The sequence below is a fragment of the Ornithorhynchus anatinus genome, chromosome 4 (genome assembly GCF_004115215.2).
Source record: "Ornithorhynchus anatinus isolate Pmale09 chromosome 4, mOrnAna1.pri.v4, whole genome shotgun sequence".
Lineage (NCBI taxonomy): Eukaryota > Metazoa > Chordata > Mammalia > Monotremata > Ornithorhynchidae > Ornithorhynchus > Ornithorhynchus anatinus.
The window spans coordinates 7,843,503-7,865,828 of record NC_041731.1 but is presented as its reverse complement, the minus strand read 5'-3'; the positions used below and the strand labels follow the sequence as shown (position 1 = coordinate 7,865,828).

The 22,326-nt window shown below is 49.0% G+C and overlaps 1 protein-coding gene across 4 annotated transcripts in view; it reads right to left on the bottom strand.

Moving 5' to 3' along the window:
• ARHGAP39 (Rho GTPase activating protein 39) overlaps nt 1–22,326 on the bottom strand; it is a 278,167-nt gene that overhangs the window by 65,384 nt on the left and 190,457 nt on the right. For all 4 annotated transcript variants that reach the window (XM_029062655.2, XM_039911686.1, XM_029062658.2 and 1 more), the window contains one exon: nt 6,049–6,610. In XM_029062655.2, the coding sequence (XP_028918488.1) occupies nt 6,049–6,610 (562 nt within the window). The remainder of the gene's footprint in view (nt 1–6,048; nt 6,611–22,326) is intronic.

Genomic DNA, 22,326 nt, shown 5'->3' with positions numbered 1-22,326 from the left:
TGACTCCCACCCACATGGGAACTGCGGGAACTGAAGCTTCTGGGAGGGCAGAGAGAGAGAAGGGCTTTGTCTGCACAAAATGGGGGACTTTAAACCGAGAGGGCGAATGCCAAAAGCATCTCGCCAAGCACTAGTCACCACCCAGGACCGCCCTTCACCGGGCCACACCAAACGACCGTTTTCCCGGCCTAGAAGATGGCCTCGGTTGGGCTCTGCTGTCCTCCCCACTCCGTCGGCGCCCGCGGGCCTGGCGTTAAGGGAGCCGGGGCTTACGTTCTTTGCCTCACGCTTTCGAAGCGGGAATGGGGAACGGAGAAGGGGGATGCAAGTTCATCAGGTCGGGCACGCTCCCCGGCCCGTATAGGGTTCATGGTCTAAGGAGGGAGAGCGGGCATTGACGACTTCTCATTTTACAGATGAGGACACTGAGGCACAGAGAAGTAACTTGCCCAAGGGTCACACTGCAGGCAACCGGCGGGGCCGGCATCAGAACCCGGGCCCCCTGACGCTCCCTCCACTAAGTCCCGCTGCTCCTCATAACGGAGACAGGATGTCCGTTCAATTATGCTGCCCGCAGGGCACCTCGGGCATTTCGATGCAAGACGTGAGCTTTGGCCGTACAGGTCATTCGCTACACCCAGGCAGATAAGCTGGCAAGACGACCAGGACGCTGTGGCACCGAGGGCCTGCTCTGAGGACAACCAGGAGGTGTGTCCTCTGCATCTGTTCAGCTGAAGTCAAGAAGAGCCTAGTGCTGGGCCAGCAAATCACCCCAGGGTCACTTTAAGGTCTCAGCTCCTAATCGCCAGGAGGGACCGCCTGGCCGGTTGACCGGCGGGCCGTCAGAAACTGGACGCTTGAGGAAACCAGGATCTGACTCTGTTACATGGGAGGTCCGACTTGAGCAATTCCCTTAGATAAGTAAACAGAGAAACTTTGGTTTCTCACTCCTCTTCCTCGGGGGGTTCGTATCCAAGTCTGGTGATGAAAGAACAGCATCAAGAGCTTGGCTGTCACCGGACAGGAAGCCCACCAATCATCCAACCCACTGGGATATCTATCTCTCTATCTATACGAATAGATAGATATTCCCCCATCAGCCTATGGATATAGATCTATTCGTACAGAGAAACAGATATGGATGTATAGATCTATATCACTGCTCTAGAATGAGGTCACGAGTTAAACTTCTGGCTCATTTTAATGACTAGTCTGAGGAATAATAATAATGATGATGATGGCATTTGTTAAGTGCTTACGATGTGCCAAACACTGTTCTAAGCGCTGGGGGAGATAGAAGGTCATCAGGTTGCCCCACGTGGGGCTCACAGTCTTCATCCCCAGTTTACAGAGGAGGGAACTGAGGCAAAGAGAAATGAAGCGACTTACCCAAAGTCACATGGGGGACAAGTGGCAGAGCCGGGATGAGGACCCAGGACCTTCTGACTCCCAGCCCGGGCTCTTTCCACTAAGCCACTCTACTTCTCTAAGCAATCAGCAAACGGGACAAGGCGGGGAAGACAGCCTTGTCCTGTTTTCCCTGTTTCTTTGCTATTATTACCAGTAGAATGAGACACGATATGACAAAGAGGCTTCGTGTGGTGTTTTTATGGAGAAAAGAAAAAGGAAGCAATTTAGTGAATTTTCACATCTCGTTAAAAAAATCATTTTCTTCCAAACTGTCATCAGGTAGAGAGCACTAACTAGGATAGGCTCAATAATAAGTTAATGTATGGTTTACTGCTTAATGATTTATAATAAAAGCCTCTCACTAATAGAGACTAGAATCACCAATTACCAATTTGTACCTCAGGGCCGATTCTGGAAGGAGACGTAAATCTGATAATTCAGGCACTGCCATATTGCAAGTGGCATTTATAGGAAAATAACATACTAACGCTTCCGAGTTTAAATATTACTTGGGAAGTAGCGTCCTTTAAAAATAAAGCTGTTCCCTTCTCAATTTCTTTCTCCGGGAAAGGGTGAAATGGGTCCTGTAGAATATATATTGCCCATCCCCAAATCTTAGGTCCAAATCCTTTTTCCCTTAATTTCTTTTAGAATCTCTAATTCTTTTAGAATTAGCAAACTCCCTCAGGGCAGGGATCGTGGCTACCTACTCTCTTGTACCCTCTCCAGCACTGAGTACGGTGCTCTGCACACAGAGGTGTTCAATAAATACTACCGATTGATGAGTTGATCCAGGCAAGGGTAACGCGAGCCTTGCCTAGAGCGGTGGTGAGGGTGTGAACGGTTCCACCTGCAGCCTTCGCTGGGGCGAGAGGGGGCCTGAAGGCCTGCTCAAAATATTGCGGGCTTGGGGAGGGAACAATAATTCTCTTTAAGTACCGTGGTTGGGACATCATACACGTCGGGAAGCAGCACGGCCCAGTGGACGGAGCCCGGGCCGGGGAGTCAGATGGACCTGGGCTCTAATCGCTGATCCGCTACACATCTGCTGTGTGACCTCGGCCGAGTCGCTTCACTTCACAGGTGGAGAAGCAGCGTGGCTCAGAGGCAAAAGCCCGGGCTTAGGAGTCAGAGGTCGTGAGTTCTACTCCCGGCTCCGCCGCTTGTCAACTGGGTGACTTTGGGCAAGTCACTTCACTTCTCTGGGCCTCAGTTACCTCAACTGTAAAATGGGGATGAAGACCGGGAGCCCCACCTGGGACAACCTGATAAGGTTTTATCTCCCCCAGCATTTAGAACAGTGCTTGGCACATAGTGAGTGCTTAACAAACGCCATCATTATTATTATTCTCTGTGCCGAAGTTCCCTCATCTATGAAATGTGGATTAAGATTCTAAGCCCCATGTGGGACAGGTACTGTGCCCAACCTACTTAGGTTGTACCTACCCCTGCGCTTAGAACAGTGCTTGACACATAGTAAGCACTTAACAAATACCATTATCATCCTATAAAAGACTCACATGTGTGTGCAAGTCCCTGGTCTCTGGCTGGGACTGACTTGGTCTTTGTTTCACCTGGCTTCATTCACTCATTTATTCAATCGAATTTATTGAGCATTTACCATGTGCAGAGCACTGTACTAGTTGCTCAGTCTTCAGGTAGCATGAGTGGACTGCTGGGGTCTGAGATCGAACCCCAGGATTTCAAGCCCTTTATAATGGTATCTGTTAAATGCTTACTATGTGCCAACCACTGAACACTGGATTAGACGCAAGATAATCAGATAGACGCCGTTCCTGTCCCACATGGGGCTCACAGTCTGAGGAGAGAGAGCCGGTATTTAATCGCCGGTTTACGGACGAGGAAATTGAGGCACTGAGAAGTGAAGTGACTTCCCCCAACTGGCTCAGTTGGCGAGTGGAGGGGCCAGAATTAGAACCCAGGTCCTCTGACTTCCAGGCTCTCTCCAATAGACCACGTTTCTTAAGTCAAGGGCTGCGGGAAGCACGTAGCTTTCACTGTTAGCTACAACCTCTCAGGAAATTCTAATCTTCTAGACTGACTCGCCTCTAAAACAGGTCTAGATTATGGGTTTGAATAGATTAAAACAAACATCAACAACCATCTGAAGCAAGGCAACTTCTCTCACTGACACGCGATCGTTTCCAACTGGGACACGACTAACGGACTCACCCGTTCTGGAGGAATCGAGCACATGCCTCATTGTGGTATCGTTCGACCCTGTTGCTAGACTATTAGATATGATGTCCTGCATCAAAAATTAAGTGAATTCTCCTTCTCTTTTTTGCTTGCCACACCAAAAAGCCGGCCTCCTCCAGCTTACGTTCCAGGTGACCGTGGAACAGGTACACAATTCCTATAGCGGCTTTCCTTTTCCATCATCAATCCCAGCCTGAAGTTACGAGAGAAGAATCAGGCCAAAGAAGCCAGGAAATGGTGCGAGCTCTGGGAAGCAGAGGTCAGAAGGGTCAGTGACCCTTCTAGGAAAAGACTATCCTTAGGCCCTGCTTTAAGAGGAAGGGGAAGAGTTGTTAATCTCAGAGCGAGAAATGGCGAGAAAGCTCTCAGGCTGAGAACAGATGAGTCGTTCGGGAAACCATCTTGACCAAAAAAAAGAGATTAAAGAAAAATGGTCCACGGTGCTCAGTCAGGAAGGATGGAATGATAACAACAATTTGGGTCTTCGATTAGCGCTCATCATGTGCCATACACCATACCGAGCGCTGGGGTGGGTACAAGCAAATCGGGTTGGACACGGTCCCTGTCCCACACGGGACTCACAGTCTCACTCCCCACTTTACAGATGAGGGAACTGAGGCACCGAGAAGTGAAAAGACTTGCCCAAACAGTAGTCAAGTAGGGGAGGCGGGATTAGAATCTACCACCTTCTGACTCCCAGGCCCGAGCTCTATCCACTCCACCGTGTTGCTTCTCGATTTATTGAGTTCAGAGCACTGTACTAAGCACTTGGGAGAGAACAATATTACAGAGTCAGTAGACACGTCTCCTGCCCACAGTGAGCTTAAATCGGACCGGGACTCCTGACGACAGAGAAAATGATCGACGAAATGGCTCTAATCGATAGGCTGTAAACCCTGGATTAATCCTTGGGTTGAATAATTCAATTCCATAATTTCAATTCAGTAGGTTTATCTGCAGGGCCTTTCTTAATTTTGGGTCTGGATGTTATGCACTCGGCTGAATTTTAATTTGGGGGTGACCACAGGCCATTACTGACAAGCCAAAGGGTGACGGTGTCATTTCACACACGCATAGATGATTCCAGCACCTATTAAGCATGCTGCCCGTTGGGCTTGGAAACCACCTACTAACCCCGGGGTTGTAATGAAATCGAATCTACAGGACTGCGAGCCGGTGACTAATTGAAAACAATCTGTTGGGTTGCGGAGGAATGAACTGTTTCCTCAATCTGCGACTCATCCGAGTCCTATCTGGAATGGCAACACACGGTCCAGAATGCGGTTCCTTCCTCAAAATAGGTGGCTCGTCTAGAAGACAAATCCCAGAACTGCCAGCCACAAAGTCCTCCGGCTACTTGGGGGGCAGCGTTTGCGGAGCTCCTGCTGCGAAAAAGGGGTCTGAGTTGGAAACGGCAAACGGACGGCGACTTCCGCGTTCCGGGTCGATCCGCGTTGAGGGAAAGCAAATCTTTCCTACGTACTGGAGTACGGGAACGGTGTTGCGAGTCTTCACTCTGACAAGTGGCCCGAGGACATGAGGCTGCCCGTCGCCCTACCCCAAACTGGCTGGAGAAAGAGAACCATCTCAGCCTGGAGAGGGTAAGCCTACAATGACGGCGAAGGCGGGTACCGTAAATAGGACGATGAGCACCCGACCACCGAGTCAATGGAACTCTTGGTTTGGCTCACAAGTTCCTCCCTGCTACTCCACACTCTTACAGTCTTCATTCAATAATTCTTTCTTTCAACCAATTGTATTTATTGAGCGCTTACTGCGTACAGAGCGCTATACTATGCGCTTGGGAGAGTGCGACGTAACAACACACCGACACGTTCCCTGCCTACGACGAGGTCCCAGCCTAGAGGAGGAGACACACTGTGACATACTCTGAGCTCACTGTGGGCAGGGATTGTCACTCCTTATTGCTGTACTGTACCTTCCCAAGTGCTTGGGAGAGTGGTCTGTGCAGAGAAGCGTTTAATAAATATGACTGGATGAATACATCACTATAAATAGATAAATAAATTACAGATATATACCTATGTGCTGCGGGGATGGGAGGGAGGACGGATGAGGGAGCAAGTAAGAGAGGCACTGAGCGTATTAGAGGCTCGGGGGCGGTAGGGGGACGAGAGGAGAGGCTCCAAAGACGGGCCCCTTCCTCTCGTGTTTGGCAGCCTCAGCGGAGACCGGTAAAGCTCATTTCACGTTGGCAGTTTCCCGGGTCTGGAAAGGGACGCCCAGCGATGGAAGGCCAATGCTACGGTGCAGGCCCAGTTCCCTCGGGTCCCAGTTTCTCTTTGTTTTCAAAACAAGGAACCCTCCTCGGGGTGCAAAACTCACGCCACGGCAGCGAGAGGGCGGGAAGAGGGCCAGCCGACACTTCCCCCGGCCGGTCGGCTAACTCTGCCTTACCTTTGGTGTCGTTGACTGGATCCATGTGCCGGTAAATGTACCCTTCCAGGTAGGAGTGGAACTTGGGGGTCGGCGGGAAGAAGGCCAGGCAGATGGCCATGAGCTCCCAGCCTCGAGCCAGGCTCTCGTAGCGAAAGTTCTCCGTCGTCTGCCGGCAGAGCTGGATGTACAGCTCGTCTCTGAGGCCCTGCATGCTCCAGCCCTTGGTGGCGATCTCCAGGGCCACGTTGAGCTGGTCGGACTTGGCCCGGCGGTCCCCCATGTACATCTGGATCAGCTTGAAGATCTCGCAGGCTTCCTTCTTCACGTTGCGGTCGCTCGTCATGATCATCGGTTTCTTGATGGACTCGCTGCTCCAGGCCAGCATGTTGGCGATGGACACTTTCCTCCGGAAGAGCCCTTGGGTGTGTTTGTTAAAATGCTTCGAGGCCCAGTTCTCGATGTCGGTCTCCGAGGACGGCTTGCGCAGGGTGAAAGTGGGGAAAACACAGCTGGCGCTGGGCATCATGTTCCGGTTCTGTCTGCTGCTCTCAAACTGGGCACAGGCACCGAGGTCCTCTGACTGAGAAACAATAGCCAGAACACGTTATTATTACTCTCTGCATTCAGGGCCGGACTGTCAGCTGACAGAACCTCAAGAGCGCGGGGAAGCTGAGAGAACCACAGTAAGACTGGGAAAATTCAAGGAAGCCCACTTGGACGGTAGCAAGGCATGACACTTTTTGCTTTTGTTTTTTAAACGGCATTTGTTAAGCGTTTACTGTGGGCCGGGCGCTGCACTATACGCTGGGGCAGGTTCAAGGTGGGCGGGTTAGACACAGCCCACGTCCCACGTGGGGCTCACAGTCTCGCTCCCCATTTCACGGACGCGGTAACTGAGGCACAGAGAAGTAAAGTGACTCGCCCAAGGTCACACCGGAGACAAGTGGCGGAGACATGATTAGAACCCAGGTCCTCGTGACTCCCGGGCTCTATTCACTAGGCCACGCTGCTTCGCTAACGTTTTCAGGGACTGGAGAGAAATAAACTTAAGGTAAAGAAGGAAACTCATCGACAGATAAAGGATGCTGCTTGTCGGATACCATCCGCCATCGAAAAAGCATCATCAGTCATAACTATTAGGGAGCCCCAAAAAAAGACTTATTTTATTCCACGAAGCCAGAGGCCGTTGACGAGGATATGCTATCATGCTGACAAACCATTAAAACTCATATCCTAGCTTCTGCGCTGCTTACTCCTTTCATGACTACGGGTACAAGCTGAAAAAATCAGATTCTCAAACTGTCTAGCACTAAGAGCCCCAAATAACTCCCCTGGTTAGGACACCGACGAGATGATTTAAAAAGAAAAAAAGAAAACATTTTGGATCTGTCCGCTCAGCCTGAATGGAAATCAACTTCGTGACTATCTTCACGCTAAACAGTATCACCCTGGGTTTGGTTTTCCAAACAACAACCCATCCTGTCTTCTGGGACTCTGCAGAGCGCTGCGAACACAATGGGCATTCCACAAACCCCGCCGACTGTCCGGAAAAGGAAGATGCTTACCTGAAACCGGGGGGGTCCGGGGAGAGTATTTTCTTCAAACATCCACCCATAGGAACGAATCTTCGAACACTTAACAGAAGTTTGGGGGTGGGTGTTTGGATTTTATATATAACCTGTCGCCCAACTAAATACACACTGGCCGCATGCAGTCTTTGCATTAAATGCTTCAGGAAAGGCTGGTGATTTCCAGAAAACAATCAGCGCAGGTCAGATTGTAAGGAGGGGTGGGAGAGGAAAAAAAGACCTGTAAGGGAAGGTTGCTTTAGTGGCTTCCTGCTTCCTGGGAATTGTGGACAATTTCCTTTCAGGCAGCACAGCGGGCAGACAGGAAACTGGGGGCCCAGAGACGACTGGATCAGAAACTAAAGAGGGAAGGAGCCACTTCACCCACGGAGGTTTTATTTGGAAGGAAAGAGAGGCTCGGGTTACCGGGGACCCAACCTCGGTACCCTCGGGGACCCAAGAAAATATTTTTAAGACCCCCAAAGTAGTGCATCTCCAAGTAGCGATGGAAGATGCTTAGGGGCAGCAAGGTCCACTTGGAGTCTGTTCAACCTGATTAACTTCTATCGACCCCAGGGCTTGGAAAGGGCCTGGCGCACAGCGAGTGCTTAATGGAAAAATAATATAATTTTTTTTAACAAAAGAATGCGATAACTTTCTCTTTTGGTTCGATTAGATTGTGAACCCGTCATTGGGCAGGGATTGTCTCTATCTGTTGCCGAATTGTATATTCCAAGCGCTCAGTACAGTGCTCTGCGCATAGTAAGCGCTCAATAAATACGATTGAATGAGTGAATGGTTCGCCAATCCGCATCTCTTTTCACTTCCAACATTTTTCTACAAATTTACCTCTTCCAAGAAGCCTTCCCAGATGAATCTTGGCCTGGCTCTGATCACTCCTATCTCCTTAGCTTATTCTGTCTTGTGGCTCCATGGAAAGAGCCCGGGCTTAGGAGTCAGAGGTCCTGGGTTCTAATCCCGCCCCCCGCTACTTGTCAGCTGTGTGACTTTGGGCAAGTCACTTCATTGCGCCTCAGTTACCTCATCTGTAAAGTGGGGATTAAGACTGTGAGCCCCACGTAGGACCATCTGATTACCTCCTATCTCCCCCAGCAGTTAGAACAGTGCTTGGCACATAGTAGGCGTTTAACAAATACCATTATTATTATTATGCCACTGAGTCATTTCTGACCCATAGTGACACCAAGGACACATCTCTTCCAGAACATCCCGCTCTCCATCTGCAATCGTTCTGGTGGTGGATCCAGAGAGTTTTCTTCGTAAAAAATCCAGAAGCGGGTTACCACCGCCTCCTCCCGCTCAGTAAACTCGAGTCTCCACCCTCGACTCTGTCCCAGGCAGCCGCTGCCCAGCGTGGGTGAGTTTTGACCTGTAGCCTACGGCCTTCCACTCGCTAGCCACTGGCCAAGCTCGGAATGGAATGGACAGGCCTCTGCCTGACTCTCCCTCCCGTAGCCCAGACTGATAGAGGACTGGAAACTCTCCAGGAGCGACCCTGAGAGGGACCAGCTTACTTACAACTTGCAAATGATGTAGATATTTCCATGGTTTGTAGTCTTATGTCTACTTTACGCCCACGTATCTGGCCCTTGTGCCTTCGGTCTAGTTAGAATGTCCCTCTGATGCCAACCTACTCACTGTACCTCGATCTCGTCTCTCTCCTTCAATCAGTCATTCGATCGTATTTATTGAGCGCTTCCTGTGTGCAGAGCACCGGACTGAGCGCTTGGGAGAGTACACTACAACAACAAACAGACACATTCCTGCCCACAATGAGCTCACAGTCTAGAGGGAGCTCATGGTCTAGTTCGCCACGACCTCTCGCCCACGTCCTGCCTCTGGCCCGGAACGCCCTCCCTCTTCATATGTGACACGTTATCAGTCTCCCGACCTTCAAAGCTTTACTAAACTTCCATAACCGCCAAGAGGCCCTCTCCGACTAGTCACTTAACTTCTCCGTGCCTCAGTTTCCTCACTGAGAAAACGGGGATTCAATACCTGCTCTCCCTCCTACTTCAGACTCTGAGCCCAAGGTGGGACAGGGACTGTGTCCTACCTAAGTGACCTGTATCTAACCCCAGCACTCAGAACAGCGTTTGACACGTAGTAAGTGCTTACTGAGTATCTTAAAACAAACAAAACAACCAGCAATGTCACTGGACTAACTGCTTTTCTGAGGCGGTAGCCCAAACACCTTGATTCTCCGAAGTGATGAGACCACTGCGCTCTCAAGCGAGGCACGTCACATCTGCCAGACAACATCGACTGTTTTTAATCTCGGAACCCATCTCAGACTAAGGGCAGAACGTTCCTTTGCAAGAATGGGAGAACTATTCCTGTGTCGATAGGAAGTCTCACAGATTTATCTATGATAACGCGTGGTAGTCGGAATTACTCAGGGCAGGAAAATCTGATTTGAAAAACGGGGAAGATGGCTCCTAAGCAAAATAGCCACTCGAAAACTCTGACCTGATTCTGCCAGTAGTTCTCAGGCCAAACCACCCCTACTGGATTTCCGCTTAACTACGGACTGCATTATTAGGCCCGATGTATGGAAATTCAGGGAATGAATGATTTCATTGCTATTTTCAGCGATCCTTTCGCGTCCCCTAAGACCGTACAGAAATCTTAAAGGGAGCAGAGGAAATTCGAAGCATGGAAATGAGGAAGGGCGAAAAGAATTGAGATTTCATTTGGAAAACAGCCTTAGGAGCAAACTAATAACTCGCTTCAAATCAACGAAGGTTATTTTAAGGAGGAGGCCAATCAGTTTTTCATCTGCACTGAGGGAAGAATAAGATGAAATGGGCTAAAACCGTAATGAGACGGTGAGGTTAGAAATCAGCAGTCTCTAAATTAAATCTTCAAGGATGAAATGGAGTAGAAGCGAATGAAACAGGTAGGATTCCCGGAAATTTACAATCTAACACATCAGTGATGCAGATGGATACATATAAGGTCAACGAATGAAACAAGTTCATACGCTGAATAAACAACGAAATCAAGCTCGTGGTGGTCAGGGAATGTGTCTGTTCATTGTTTTATGGTACTCTCCCAAGTGCTTAGTACAGTATTTAGTACTCGGGGGAAGCAGCATGGCACAGTGGAAAGAGCCTGGGCTTCGGAGTCAGGGGACATGGGTTCGACTCCTGGCTCTGCCACTTGCCAGCTGTGTGACTGTGGGCGAGTCACTTAACTTCTCTGTGCCTCAGTTACCTCATCTGTAAAATGGCGATTAACTGTGAGCCTCACGTGGGACAACCTGATTACCCTGTATCTACCCCAGTGCTTAGAACAGTGCTCTGCACATAGTAAGCGCTTAACAAATACCAACATTATTATCATTATTATTATTTGCACACAGTAAGAGCTCAATAAACACGACTGAATGAATGAATGAACATTCTTTGCATGGAGATGGTGATTCGTCCCCATACGTCTGTCTTTTCTCCTGGTTTAAAGGGAAAGGATTTGAACCACTGGCGAGGGGATAAAGGAGGAGGCCTACGGTGCAGTTAGGAATAAGGTTCAGTGGTAAAAGGGGCCTGACCGGTAGAGTACGGGAAGCAGCGTGGCCTCGGGGAAGGAGCCCATGCCCGAGCGTCAGAGGACTCGGGTTCTAAATGCTGGCTCTGCCACTCGCCCGCTGTGTGACCTCAGGTGAGTCACTTCACTTCTCTGGGGTTCAGTTTCCTCGTTTGTGGAATGGAGCGCCGGCGTCAAGAGAATAGAGTTGAGGCACCTGGTGGTAGTCCCAGGGGGCCAGTTAGTGAAGGACTGGGTAACCGGGGTGAGAGAGTCTTAATTCTTAGGAAGGAGGGGGCGGGAGAGGGCGGGGGAGGTCGAACAGGTCACCAAAATGGACAGTAAAGTCACACTGAGGATTCACTTTAGGTAGGGAGGCTCTAATGGATAAGGAAAAGATGGAATCCGTCTAGAGTTGGCGAGGACTGTGGGATGGTGATGCTGTGAAGGAAAGTGGCAGGACTGAATAACGGAAGTGGGGAATGACAGGTAGTAATCAGTCCAAAGGGTAGTTGAAGTTTCTTTCTTATGAGGCCGGTGACATGACGGCACTATCCACTGCTTCATGCAATTAGGACCGAGGTGTTCCCCACTGACCTGAAAACTCTTGTCTAGAAAATTTCACTCCACCAAGCACCCACGGTATTTAACACCTGTTACTGGACGCAAGTGAAAAACATCTGGGGTTACCTTCCTGCCCGGCCCACGGAGAGGGAGGCAGATTTCCATCAGTGAAGATGAACTAGGGGTTCAGAAGACATTGATGGCTTCATAAATCGAAATTCTCCCCTCTCTGAATTCACAGTTCACATTTCTTTTTTCTTTCTTCCAGTCCAAATTGCCCCCTTATTCCAAAGGATGGAAAACAGGGCCACATGGGCACTGTCACCAGGAGGGGAGGTGGCCCACCATGACAGGATGAGTTCTCCTTGGGGAGAGAGGAGATGGACCGGCTGTCAAAAGGCTTTTCTTTTAAACCGCTCAAAGACGTTCAAGAGGTCTTCAAATTGTATTAAGAGGACCTCACTGGAATTAGATTAAAAGACCAAAGTAGAAATACAACCTGGAGAAACTGCATTTAAAGTGGAAGGAACTTCGGATACCCCAGTTTGCAATAAGCAAAGGTAACAAAAGATGAATCCCTACGGTCTGAGTCAAGAGAAACAGCGTGGCCTAGTGGAAAAACAGCATGGGCCTGGGAGTCAAAGGACCTGGGTTCTAATCCTGACTCGGCCACTTGGGAGAGCTGTGGGGGTTTGGACAAGTCATTTCACTTCGCTGTGGCTCAGTTACCTCATCTGTAACATGGGGATTAAGGCTGTGAGCCTCACGTGGGAAATGGACGGTGTCTAACCTGATTAACTTGATTCTACTCCGGCACTTAGTACTGTGCCTGGGACATAGTAAGCGCTTAACAAAAGCCTATTGATTGATTTGCCAAGGATTTAGCCTCATTCCTGTCATTCCATGCAGAAGCTATGGGTCAACCTGGCACACGGTAAGCACCATTTAAAGAAAAAAACCGAACCCATATTCTCTGCTCCAGACCACAATGTTTCGTCTCTGTCTCCTGTTAGAATGTGAGCTCCTTATGGACCTGACACCTGCCTGGTGTTTCTGTTGTACTTTTTCAAGCACTAGTATAGGAAACTGCATCCAATCAAGCATTCAGTAAATAGGAGTAAATAACCACTACTGCTACTAGAGCCAACTATTCTTTATGAAATTCTGCTATCGGTCTCCCCGAGCCTGGAGTGCTTCCTTTTTTCAGCATCCTACTGTCACGCTAACCCCTTCACTTCTAAAATCTCCCCTGATTTTTCCTTCTGCTCATTCGTCAGATTCACCTTGGGCAAGTGCTGTCCCATCGCCTCTTACCGCACGTCCCTCTCCTCCTTAAATTGGCCTTAATAAATTTAAGCCAGATATTTCGCCCAGGACTTCCCTCCCGTCACTCTTCATCTACTCTTCTCTGGCCTTTGGCACCACCGTCATCTGCTCTTGCTTTCTCCTCTGGACATCTTTTAAAATGCCTTGTGACAGGCCCATTCATTTGGCCCGACCTTCCCTTCCCACTCTTGGACTCCTCACTTTCTCCTTGCAACCCTTTCTCTGTTATTTCTTGAGCTTACTGGTTTCTTTTGTTTTTTATTCCCAGATTTACTGCATGGAGCATCTGTTTTCTTAAAAAAGAGTACGTTTACTTTTTTCCTCACCAAGTCTTACTCCAATCCCTCCCTCATATGTCCTTCCGGATGTCCTGAAAAATGGCTCGCCATTCTGCTGCTTTTGGATGATTTCTGGGATGTGGAAGCACATCACCGTAGCCCTACGGCCTGAGTTTGATGCCTTTCACTGGAACAGTCTCATTCCCAAGTAGAATCGTGGCCTAGTGGAAAGAGCAGGGGCTTGGGACATGGATTCTAATCCTGACTCTGCCACTCGTCTGCTGTGTGACCTTGGGCAAGTCACTTCACTTCTCTGGGCCTCAGTTCCCTCATCTGTAAAATGGGGATTAAGACTGTGAGCCCCATGAGAGACAGGGACTATATCCAACCTGATTACCTTGTTTCTACCCCAGTACTTAGAACAGTGCTTAACGAATACCCCAATTAATTAATGTGCATCATCTTTAATCTTTCATTCAATTGTATTTATTAGGTGCTTACTGCGTGCAGAGCACTGTACTAACTGCTTGTGAAAGAACAATACAACAGTAAACAGGGCCAATCCCTGCCCACAATGAGCTCACAGTCTGGGGAGGGGGGAACGGACATCAATATAAATAAATAAAATTACAAATCTATACATAAGTGCTGGGGGGTTGGGGGAGAGCAAAGGGAGCAAGTCAGGGCGATGCAGAAGGGAGTGGGAGACGAGGAGAAGTGGGGCTTAGTCTGGGAAGGCCTCTTGGAGGAGATGGGTCTTCAATAAGGCTTTGAAGTAGAGGGGAGAGTAACTGTCGGATCTGAGGACAGATCCTAGCTGCCCTTCCACTCCGCTCCCTTTGCTCTTCATTTCTTTCTCCTTCCTCTCCTCCTTCCCCAATGACCACTGGCATTCATCTGGTCCCTGTAGAAGTAGTTGGCTTAGTGGAAAGAGCCCGGGCTTGGGAGTCAGCAGTCGTGGGTTCTAATCCCGGCTCTGCCACTTGTCTGCTGTGTGACCTTGGGCAAGTCACTTAACTTCTCTGTGCCTCAGTTCCCTCATCTGGAAAAACGGGGATTAAAAAATGTGAGCCCCAGGTGGGACAACCTGATTACCCTGTTACCCCAGCGCTTAGAACAGTACCCTGCACATAGTAAGCAGTTAACAAATACCATAATTATTATTATTTTGCCAGGGGAAAACAGGATGGGGCTCTGAACGTCACTTCCTTGCAGTGATGTGACAAACAGCTGCTGCTGTACCACTCTCATCTTACCTTCCCCAGCTGCTGCAGACATCCCCCAGCTTCTCCATTCCTTTAAGTTCCCTGGTCGTTTCTAAGAGCTTGCGCCAATCCACTGCCTCACCATCGACCCCCTTACCCTCTCCACCCACCTCTTCCGTTCCTTCTACCTCCGCCGGCTCCAGAAGCCCCAGTTGGGCCGGCAGGAGCGGCTCTCCCCCCCCAGCACGCTGCCTTCTCCTGGAAGTCCATCTGGAGAAGACACGGCACGGAGGAGGGATGTAGAGAGGTTGTCATGGGCTCAAACCAAACTCTGAGAGATTCTGGAGAAGCACTTAAAAAACATTTACTACCGAGGAAGGGCTGAAATATCCAAGATGGGCACATCCGGACAGACTGTCAGAGACACTGCAATGAAGCTCTGAGGGTAAGGACAGAGCATTCATGATTATAACCACAGTGAATCAGTCTCAGTCTAAAATTAAAACTCCACTTGGGAAAGCCGCACTTCAAATAGCATTTTGGGTAATAATTTTGCTCTTGTGTCTGGGAGACACGGCTCCTTGGATTACAACCCGGTGTCTGCCGTCTCTAAATCGCACAAACCAACCAACGCAGCTTGTAGAAAATCGATTTCTTTTGTCCTGGTTCAGGAAAACATCAGTGACCAGTGAACAACTTGAAGCTGAGTCCAGCCTCATGAACAGAAACGTAATTTCCCGGAGACTGTGAGCTGCAGAGATGGAGCAGGCTGAATCGCTCGACTTACAGCAGCTCGCTGGGGGCAAAGAACGTGTCTACCAACTCGGTTGTATCAGACTCTCCCAAGCACTTAGCGTTCTGCACACAGTCAGCACTAATACATTATTGATTGATTATCGCCTTTGCATATTTCAGTTCGATTCAATCCTTAGTTCTATTATGCTACGCCATTACAATTTCCAAGTTTCATGAGTTACCACACACCTTATTTCCCTCAGGGGCAGGAAGGGCCTGGGCTGAAACGTTCCATAGTTTCAGGGAAAATCTCCTTTCGATAACTAAGGTCTGGTAAATATCAGTGTCGTGGGAAGGCGCCACGTGGGTAAACGAACCCACGTCCGCGTACTAATCTTTCGGAACTCGGAGTGTTTATTATTTGACTGCGTAACTTGCTCTCTGCTCCCCCAGGCCGTTGCCAAGTCAGCAACGGGGCTCAACTCACAGTCCTGACGTTACTTAGAAACCCGGAAACCTAAAGTCTTTGGAAATGCGGTCAGCCGCAAGATGACTTCTGGCTGAAGAAGAGGCAGCGTTGCCATTTGATGACCCTACTGGTGTCTGGGCAACGCCCGCCCTGACTGAGAAGGGGCCGGGAAAGGGGCATTTTGATGGGCACGGTGCCCGACTGATCGACTCTCAGTCACACCATACTCGTGGCTGAGTAGGAAGCAGCTTTGTTTCGTGGCTAGGGTACGGGCCAGGGAGTCAGGAGGTCATGAGTTCTAATCGTGGCTCTGCCACCTGTCTGCTCTGTGAGCTTGGGCAAGTCACTTCACTTCTCTGGGCCTCAGTTACCTCATCTGGAAAATGGGGATGGAAACTGTGAGCTCCAGGTGGGACTGTGTCCACCTCCATCTGTTTGTAATCACTCCAACGCTTAGTACGGTGCCTGGCACATAGCGCTTAACAAATGCCATTATTATTTTTACTATTACTGCTACAGCCTACGTACAACATCAACATTCTCTCTGATCCCAAGGACTCGGTTCGACTGCTACCCACTCTTATTTCTGAGTGACTGCTTTTGTTGATTCCACTTTTGTGCCTGTCCTTCCCAACTCTAGATTCCCTGGGTACCTGCGATCCTTCTGAATCAATGTCCTTGTGCACTCAATTCAGTATTTCACATATCAGAAGTGCTTTCTGTGGTTCCTATAGTTCTGACTTGGATGAAGAGGTCAGGATCTTGCCTCCTCTGTTGGAAAACGAACCTCCCCCACCCGACCACACCAAGTAACTTCTCCCCCTTTACCAAACTAGGGAAAGAGAGTAAATCAATTCGGAGACCACTAAAATGGATGATGAAAAAACCCTGCTGAATGTCTGCGCTGTGTTTGGGGAAATAATGAACATAAGTGTGGTACAAAAACGTTACCACTTAGTCCCCGAGCAGAGGGCAGGAACCACGTGTGTCTATGTGGTGAATGACACCTAGCTCAGGGTGGGTGCTTAGTAAATAGGAAACGGCTGCTACGTAAACAAGCCCAGCACTGGATACTTTCCTAATTAGGCTTCTGAGACACCCACGAAAAAGATGCCACCTACTCACTGGATAGTAAGGCGCCGGATCTTATTCAGTAGAGCCTCGTCTAGCTTCCTGACCAACATTTAAGGTTTGTGGCCACATTCACTTTCGACCCTACGATACAACCCAGGATCCAGTGAGGTCCTGACTTCTGCAGGCATGCCACTGCTGGTTTCTCCTCTCCTTACCTGATGGCTCTAACTCTACCTGTAATAATAATAATAATAATTATGGCATTTGTTAAGCGCTATGTGCCTAGCACTGCTCTAAGCGCTGAGGTAGATACAGGGAAATCAGATTGTCCCATGTGGGGCTTGCATTTGTTTTTTTTAAATCCCCATTTTTACAGATGAGGTAACTGAGGCCCAGAGAAGTGAAGTGAGTTGCCCGAGGTCACACAGCAGACAAGTGGCGGAGCCGGGATTAGAACCCACGACCTCTGACTCCCAAGCCCGGGCTCTTTCCACTGAGCCACGCTGCTTCTCTGCTGCTTCATATTATATTATGTAGCAAGTAATATGGCCAGTGGCTAGATCCTGGGCCTGGGAGTCAGAAGGAGCTGAATTCTAATCCCAGTTCTGCCAATTGTCTGCTACTTGGGCAAGTCACTTAACTTCTCTGTGCCTCAGTTCTCCTGTTCTCCTCCTACTTGGACTGTGAGCCCCGTGCAGGACGGGGATTGTGTCTAGCCTAATTAACTTGTATCTACCCCAGTGCTTAGAACAGGGTTTGATACAGAGTAAGGACTTAACCAACAACATGAGAGAAACCAACACCTGGAGGACCGTACAACAGGGAGAACCCGAAATTCCTGGGCCGAACCTATGCCCTCCTTCTGGGGTGAGACAGGATCGGAGGCAGCGTGGACTTTATGCCTTGAAATAATACCCACTACATCTGGGCCCAAAAGGAACGCTCTTGAACTGAAAGAAGTTTCGCTTGCCGAAAATTTTACGGCTCTTTTACATTTAGTGGTGTGCACTGAAGCAGATATTTTTAATCGAGTTCTTTCCCAGGATGGTGGAATTGAAAAAGTACATTTTGATTGATTCGGAGACATAGGACTATTTCTTGCCTCTGATATGGGTAAGTCCAATGCCCTTCTTCTGTCAGGTAATGGACGTGCTAGCCACTGAAACCCACTGGAGTGTGAAATCAAGAAATGGCCTATTTCTTCCCTATTGACGGAACAGAGCTGAGGAATCAGCACCCAGTGCAATAGATCACAGTTACCTCGACTGTCCTGAACGGTCTGTGTGGGAAGAACAGAATATAGAGTCCAAAAGGGTGCTGAAGAAAGGAAAAGGGAAAACTTGAGCGAAAAGGTCACTCCAGCAGATGTCTAACGCAAACAGCAGAGTTGTTTCTCCTGGAAATTCTACCAATCGGTTGTATTTACTGATCACTTACTGGGTCCAGAGCACTGTTTTAAGCACTTAGGGGAGAGTACACTCTAACAGAATCGGTAGGCACGTTCCCTGCCCACGACAAACTTAGAATCTAGAGGGGGAGACAGACAATAATATACATAAATTATGGATATGGACTAAAGAGCCGTGGGGCTGAGGGAGCAGCTGCAAATTCAAGCGTAAGGGTGACGCAGAAGGGAGTGGGAGAAGAGGAAATGAGGGCTTAGTTAGGGAAGGGCTGCTGGGGGGGGCAGTGGGCGGTGTCACAAACTTTCAGGTATAGCGGTATTTGGTGACAAGCTAGAATGACTGGAAGCCAATTTGAGGCCCGCCTTTCGTTAGGCAGGTCTGCCAGGCTTGGAAGCCCAAGAGGGAATGGGCAACATTTAAGGCGATGTCCTTTCCCTCATATACCACAATATTCTTGATTGCTGACCATCAGAGCAAGGCACCCTGGACTAGGCAGTTGGGACAAATCCCTCTGTGACCGAAATGGGACACACACGCCTTCAAAATGGTTAACCCTGGCCTATCCCATCCCATCCCGCTGCCTCCTTGCTCCGCTCTCTCTATAATCCGCACTTGTAGTTAAAATCTACAGCTGCTCTGCTTTTCACAGTCCTCACCAATGACACATATCGAATCTGCCCAATTTAAACTACTCAGCACAGGGATTTAAGCGTCAAAATAATCCCCCGTGAGAGATGCACTGAGGTTACAAGTTTAAACACATGGAAGACAAGAAAGGTCAAACTTAAATTTGAAGGGGCTACTCCGCCATCCTGTGTATTTGTGTATATATTTAGAAGTTAACTAGCAATCCAGAATCCTTCAATATGTGTCTTTGAGGTTCAGGATGAAATGACATCTGACTCAGAATTTGCCCTCTTGGCAGTGGAAATCACACCCACGGCTTTTTACTTCAAAGATGGAAGTGGGAGGACGCCCAGAAATATTGGGCAAGAGACCCTCCTCTCCCCCCAATTCTTAGAGACTGAGATTGAGACTGGGATATGTGGGATAGGTACTGTGTCCAACCCCATTACGTTATATCTACCCCAGTGCTTAGTACAGTGTCTGGCACACAGTAAGTGCTTAACAAATACCACAATCATTATTATTATTACTGTACCGAGCACTGGGGTAAATGGAAAGTAATCAGGTTGGACACAGTTCCTTCCCACATGGGGCTCAGAGTCTAAGTGGGAGGGAGAAAAGGTATTTCTTCTCGGGGGAAGCAGCGTGGCTCAGTGGAAAGAGCCTGGGCTTGGGAGTCAGAGGTCATGGGTTCAAAACCCGGCTCTGCCACTTGTCAGCTGTGTGACTGTGGGCGAGTCACTTCACTTCTCTGTGCCTCAGTTACCTCATCTGGAAAATGGGGATTAAGCCTGTGAGCCTCACATGATTATCAATCTAGATTATCCTGTATCTACCCCAGGGCTTAGAACAGTGCTTTGCACATAGTAAGTGCTTAACAAATACCAACATTATTATTATTATTATTTTACAGGTGAGGAAACGGAGGCATAGACAAGTTCAGTGATTTCCTCAAGGACATCTAGGGGGCAAGTGGCAGGATTAGAATTCAGGTCCTCTGACTCCCAGGCCCTTGCTCTTTCCACTACCCCATGCTGCTTCCCATTCATTAAGCACACCCAGATGTAGGACTTGCAACCTTTCTGCCACTGTGGTTTAAATGTAGGATGGCGGGTGTCGAGGGGAACAAAAATCCAGCTACCGTTGGCCTGGTTGGTATTTAACTGGGTCCCCGAAAGGTACAAAGTATTCCACTGGGCCCCCGGGGTGAGGAATTGTGCTCATACAAGGAAGTCGGTCTAAATCCCTGCCACTTCCCCACTTCCGAGATGGAAAAGTCTGAGGCCCAGTTCAGGGAAGAGACCTCCCCCCACCACAGAACCCCAGGGACGGACTGGGAGTGCAGCTCTCGCAACCCACCCTGGTTCCAAGTTCTCAGAGAAAACGACTCCGTGGTTGCCTGGTAGGAGTTGAGGTGACACTTGCACAGATTCCGCAGTAAGGTGGATGGTGCGGGGACGGGGTGGCGGTGGGGGAGGTGGGTAAAGGTAAAGCAGAAGTTATTTTTATACTAAATCACCGCGGCGCAGCCCAATCTAATGATCCCTTTAGCGAGGGGCAGGTTGCCGGGCTGCTGCAGCTGGAAAGCGGGTCTGCGTTTCGGCGGCTTTTTCCGTAACTTTTCCTATCTGGTAGCCACCACCTCAAACCATTAGCTTTCTCCTCCACTAATAGGGAAACCATTAATAATAATAATGGTGCTTGTTAAGTGCTTATCGTGTGCTAAGCACCGGGGTAGATATGAGTTAATCAAGTTGGACACAGTCCCTGTCCCACACGGGGCTCACGCTCTTAATCCCCATTTTACAGAGGAGGTAACTGAGGCCCAGCGAAGTTAAGAAGTGACTTGCCCAAGGTCACCCGGCAGACACGTGGCGGAGCCGAGATTAGAACCCAGGTCCGTGCTCTACCTCGCCAGGCATTAGGCGCTTGGTAACTCACTACCTCAAGCACTTAGTACAGTGCCTTGCACACAGTAAGCGCTCAATAAATACGACTGAATGAGCGACTGAATAGGCATCCACAACCCAGGCGTTTGGGGGTGTTAAAGCTATTTTCCCAGTCCATGAAAGAGGTCAACTGTCGTACCTCCTCCCGGAAAGAAGCGGAAACTAGCCCCAAGCTGGGACGGGAGCCCGAGTCCAACATTGCATTGGCCGAGGGGACGCTGACCATTCAGCTCTGCCCTCGATGACCACAGCGTGTGCCCGAACTAATATGGTCAAGGCTAGGGGCTGACGCAGTCTGCTGCAACGAAAAACAAACGCCTCCTGGAGGGGTGGCCTTCTCCGGGGTTGCCCTGGGCTGTATGTCCTAGACCGGATGGGGAGAAAGTGACCCCAGCTCTAAATAACTAGCTGGACCAGAGGCCTAAGGGATTTCTCTATTTCTCTCCTCTGACTTTCTCTTAATTTCACCCAAATATAGAGTTGTCCTTTGTGTTCAGAGAAGACGCCACTGACAGTGAAATTCAACTAATGGTGTGAGTGGGGCAGAAGAGAAAAGATCCAGATTCCGGCCACACTGTGTTCACAGAAAGGCCCCGTTACGTTTCGCTTAATGTGTGTAATGTATTCAGCCCAATAACCGTTTTCACTTGACCTAGAAGTGACTGTTAATTTACCACCCACGTATACATGAGTGCTTTAGAGTAAAGGCTAAATTTCTTCTTTTTTAAACCGTCGGGTTTTTTTTTCTCCTCAATGAAGGTTCCAGTGTCCTTCAGTTAGGAGATAAAAAGAGAGGAGTTAAATGGGTTCTCTATGGAAGAATCCTTCTCCTTTTCCAAATATCAACAGGTTTTAGATGACGGAGGGAGCTAGAAACGTAAAAAGCCCAGAATCGAGTAAGCAAACTCACAAGTTTACACCGGATACGGCCTTAAACAAAGTCTCTTTCTTGGGACTGTTCCTGTCCTCATGATGATCGTGATTCTCTGACAAAGACTAGTCTGGATCATGCAATCATTTAGCTCTTCTGTCTGGACTATTTCTGTCATCCGGCTTCTGGGCTAAGTCTGCTGGCCTTAGCAGCAGGCCTGGTTCCAGCTGGAAAAAAAAATTGCTTCTGAGGGATGATTGTTCCTTTGCTTTTCAAGTTTGGTGAGGCACCAAGAGTCTCTGCCTGGACACCATGCTTCTAATCAAGAATGAGAATCAGAGGCCCAGAAAGGACGGATGTAGGAGCTGGGGAATGGCAGCGGCAGGCATGGGTGGGGTCTTTAATATATTCTAAAGAGAGGGTCTTTAAAGGTTCTAAAGAGTCTAGCACGTTTTGGGCTCTCAGAAAAGAAGTACCCTATCTGTCTTTGCGCCCAGCTGAAGCTGTGAATTCCTGACACCTGGACGGCCTAAAAACAAAACATTTATTTGGAAAAAGGCAAGAGAATCCCAGATTGTAAAACAATGACCTTCTGCTTACCCAACACTTCCCCTCGGACCGCCGTCGTAACGGTACCTGGCTTGCGTCTCTCCTTCGTCAGACCTGTGGCTCACGCCT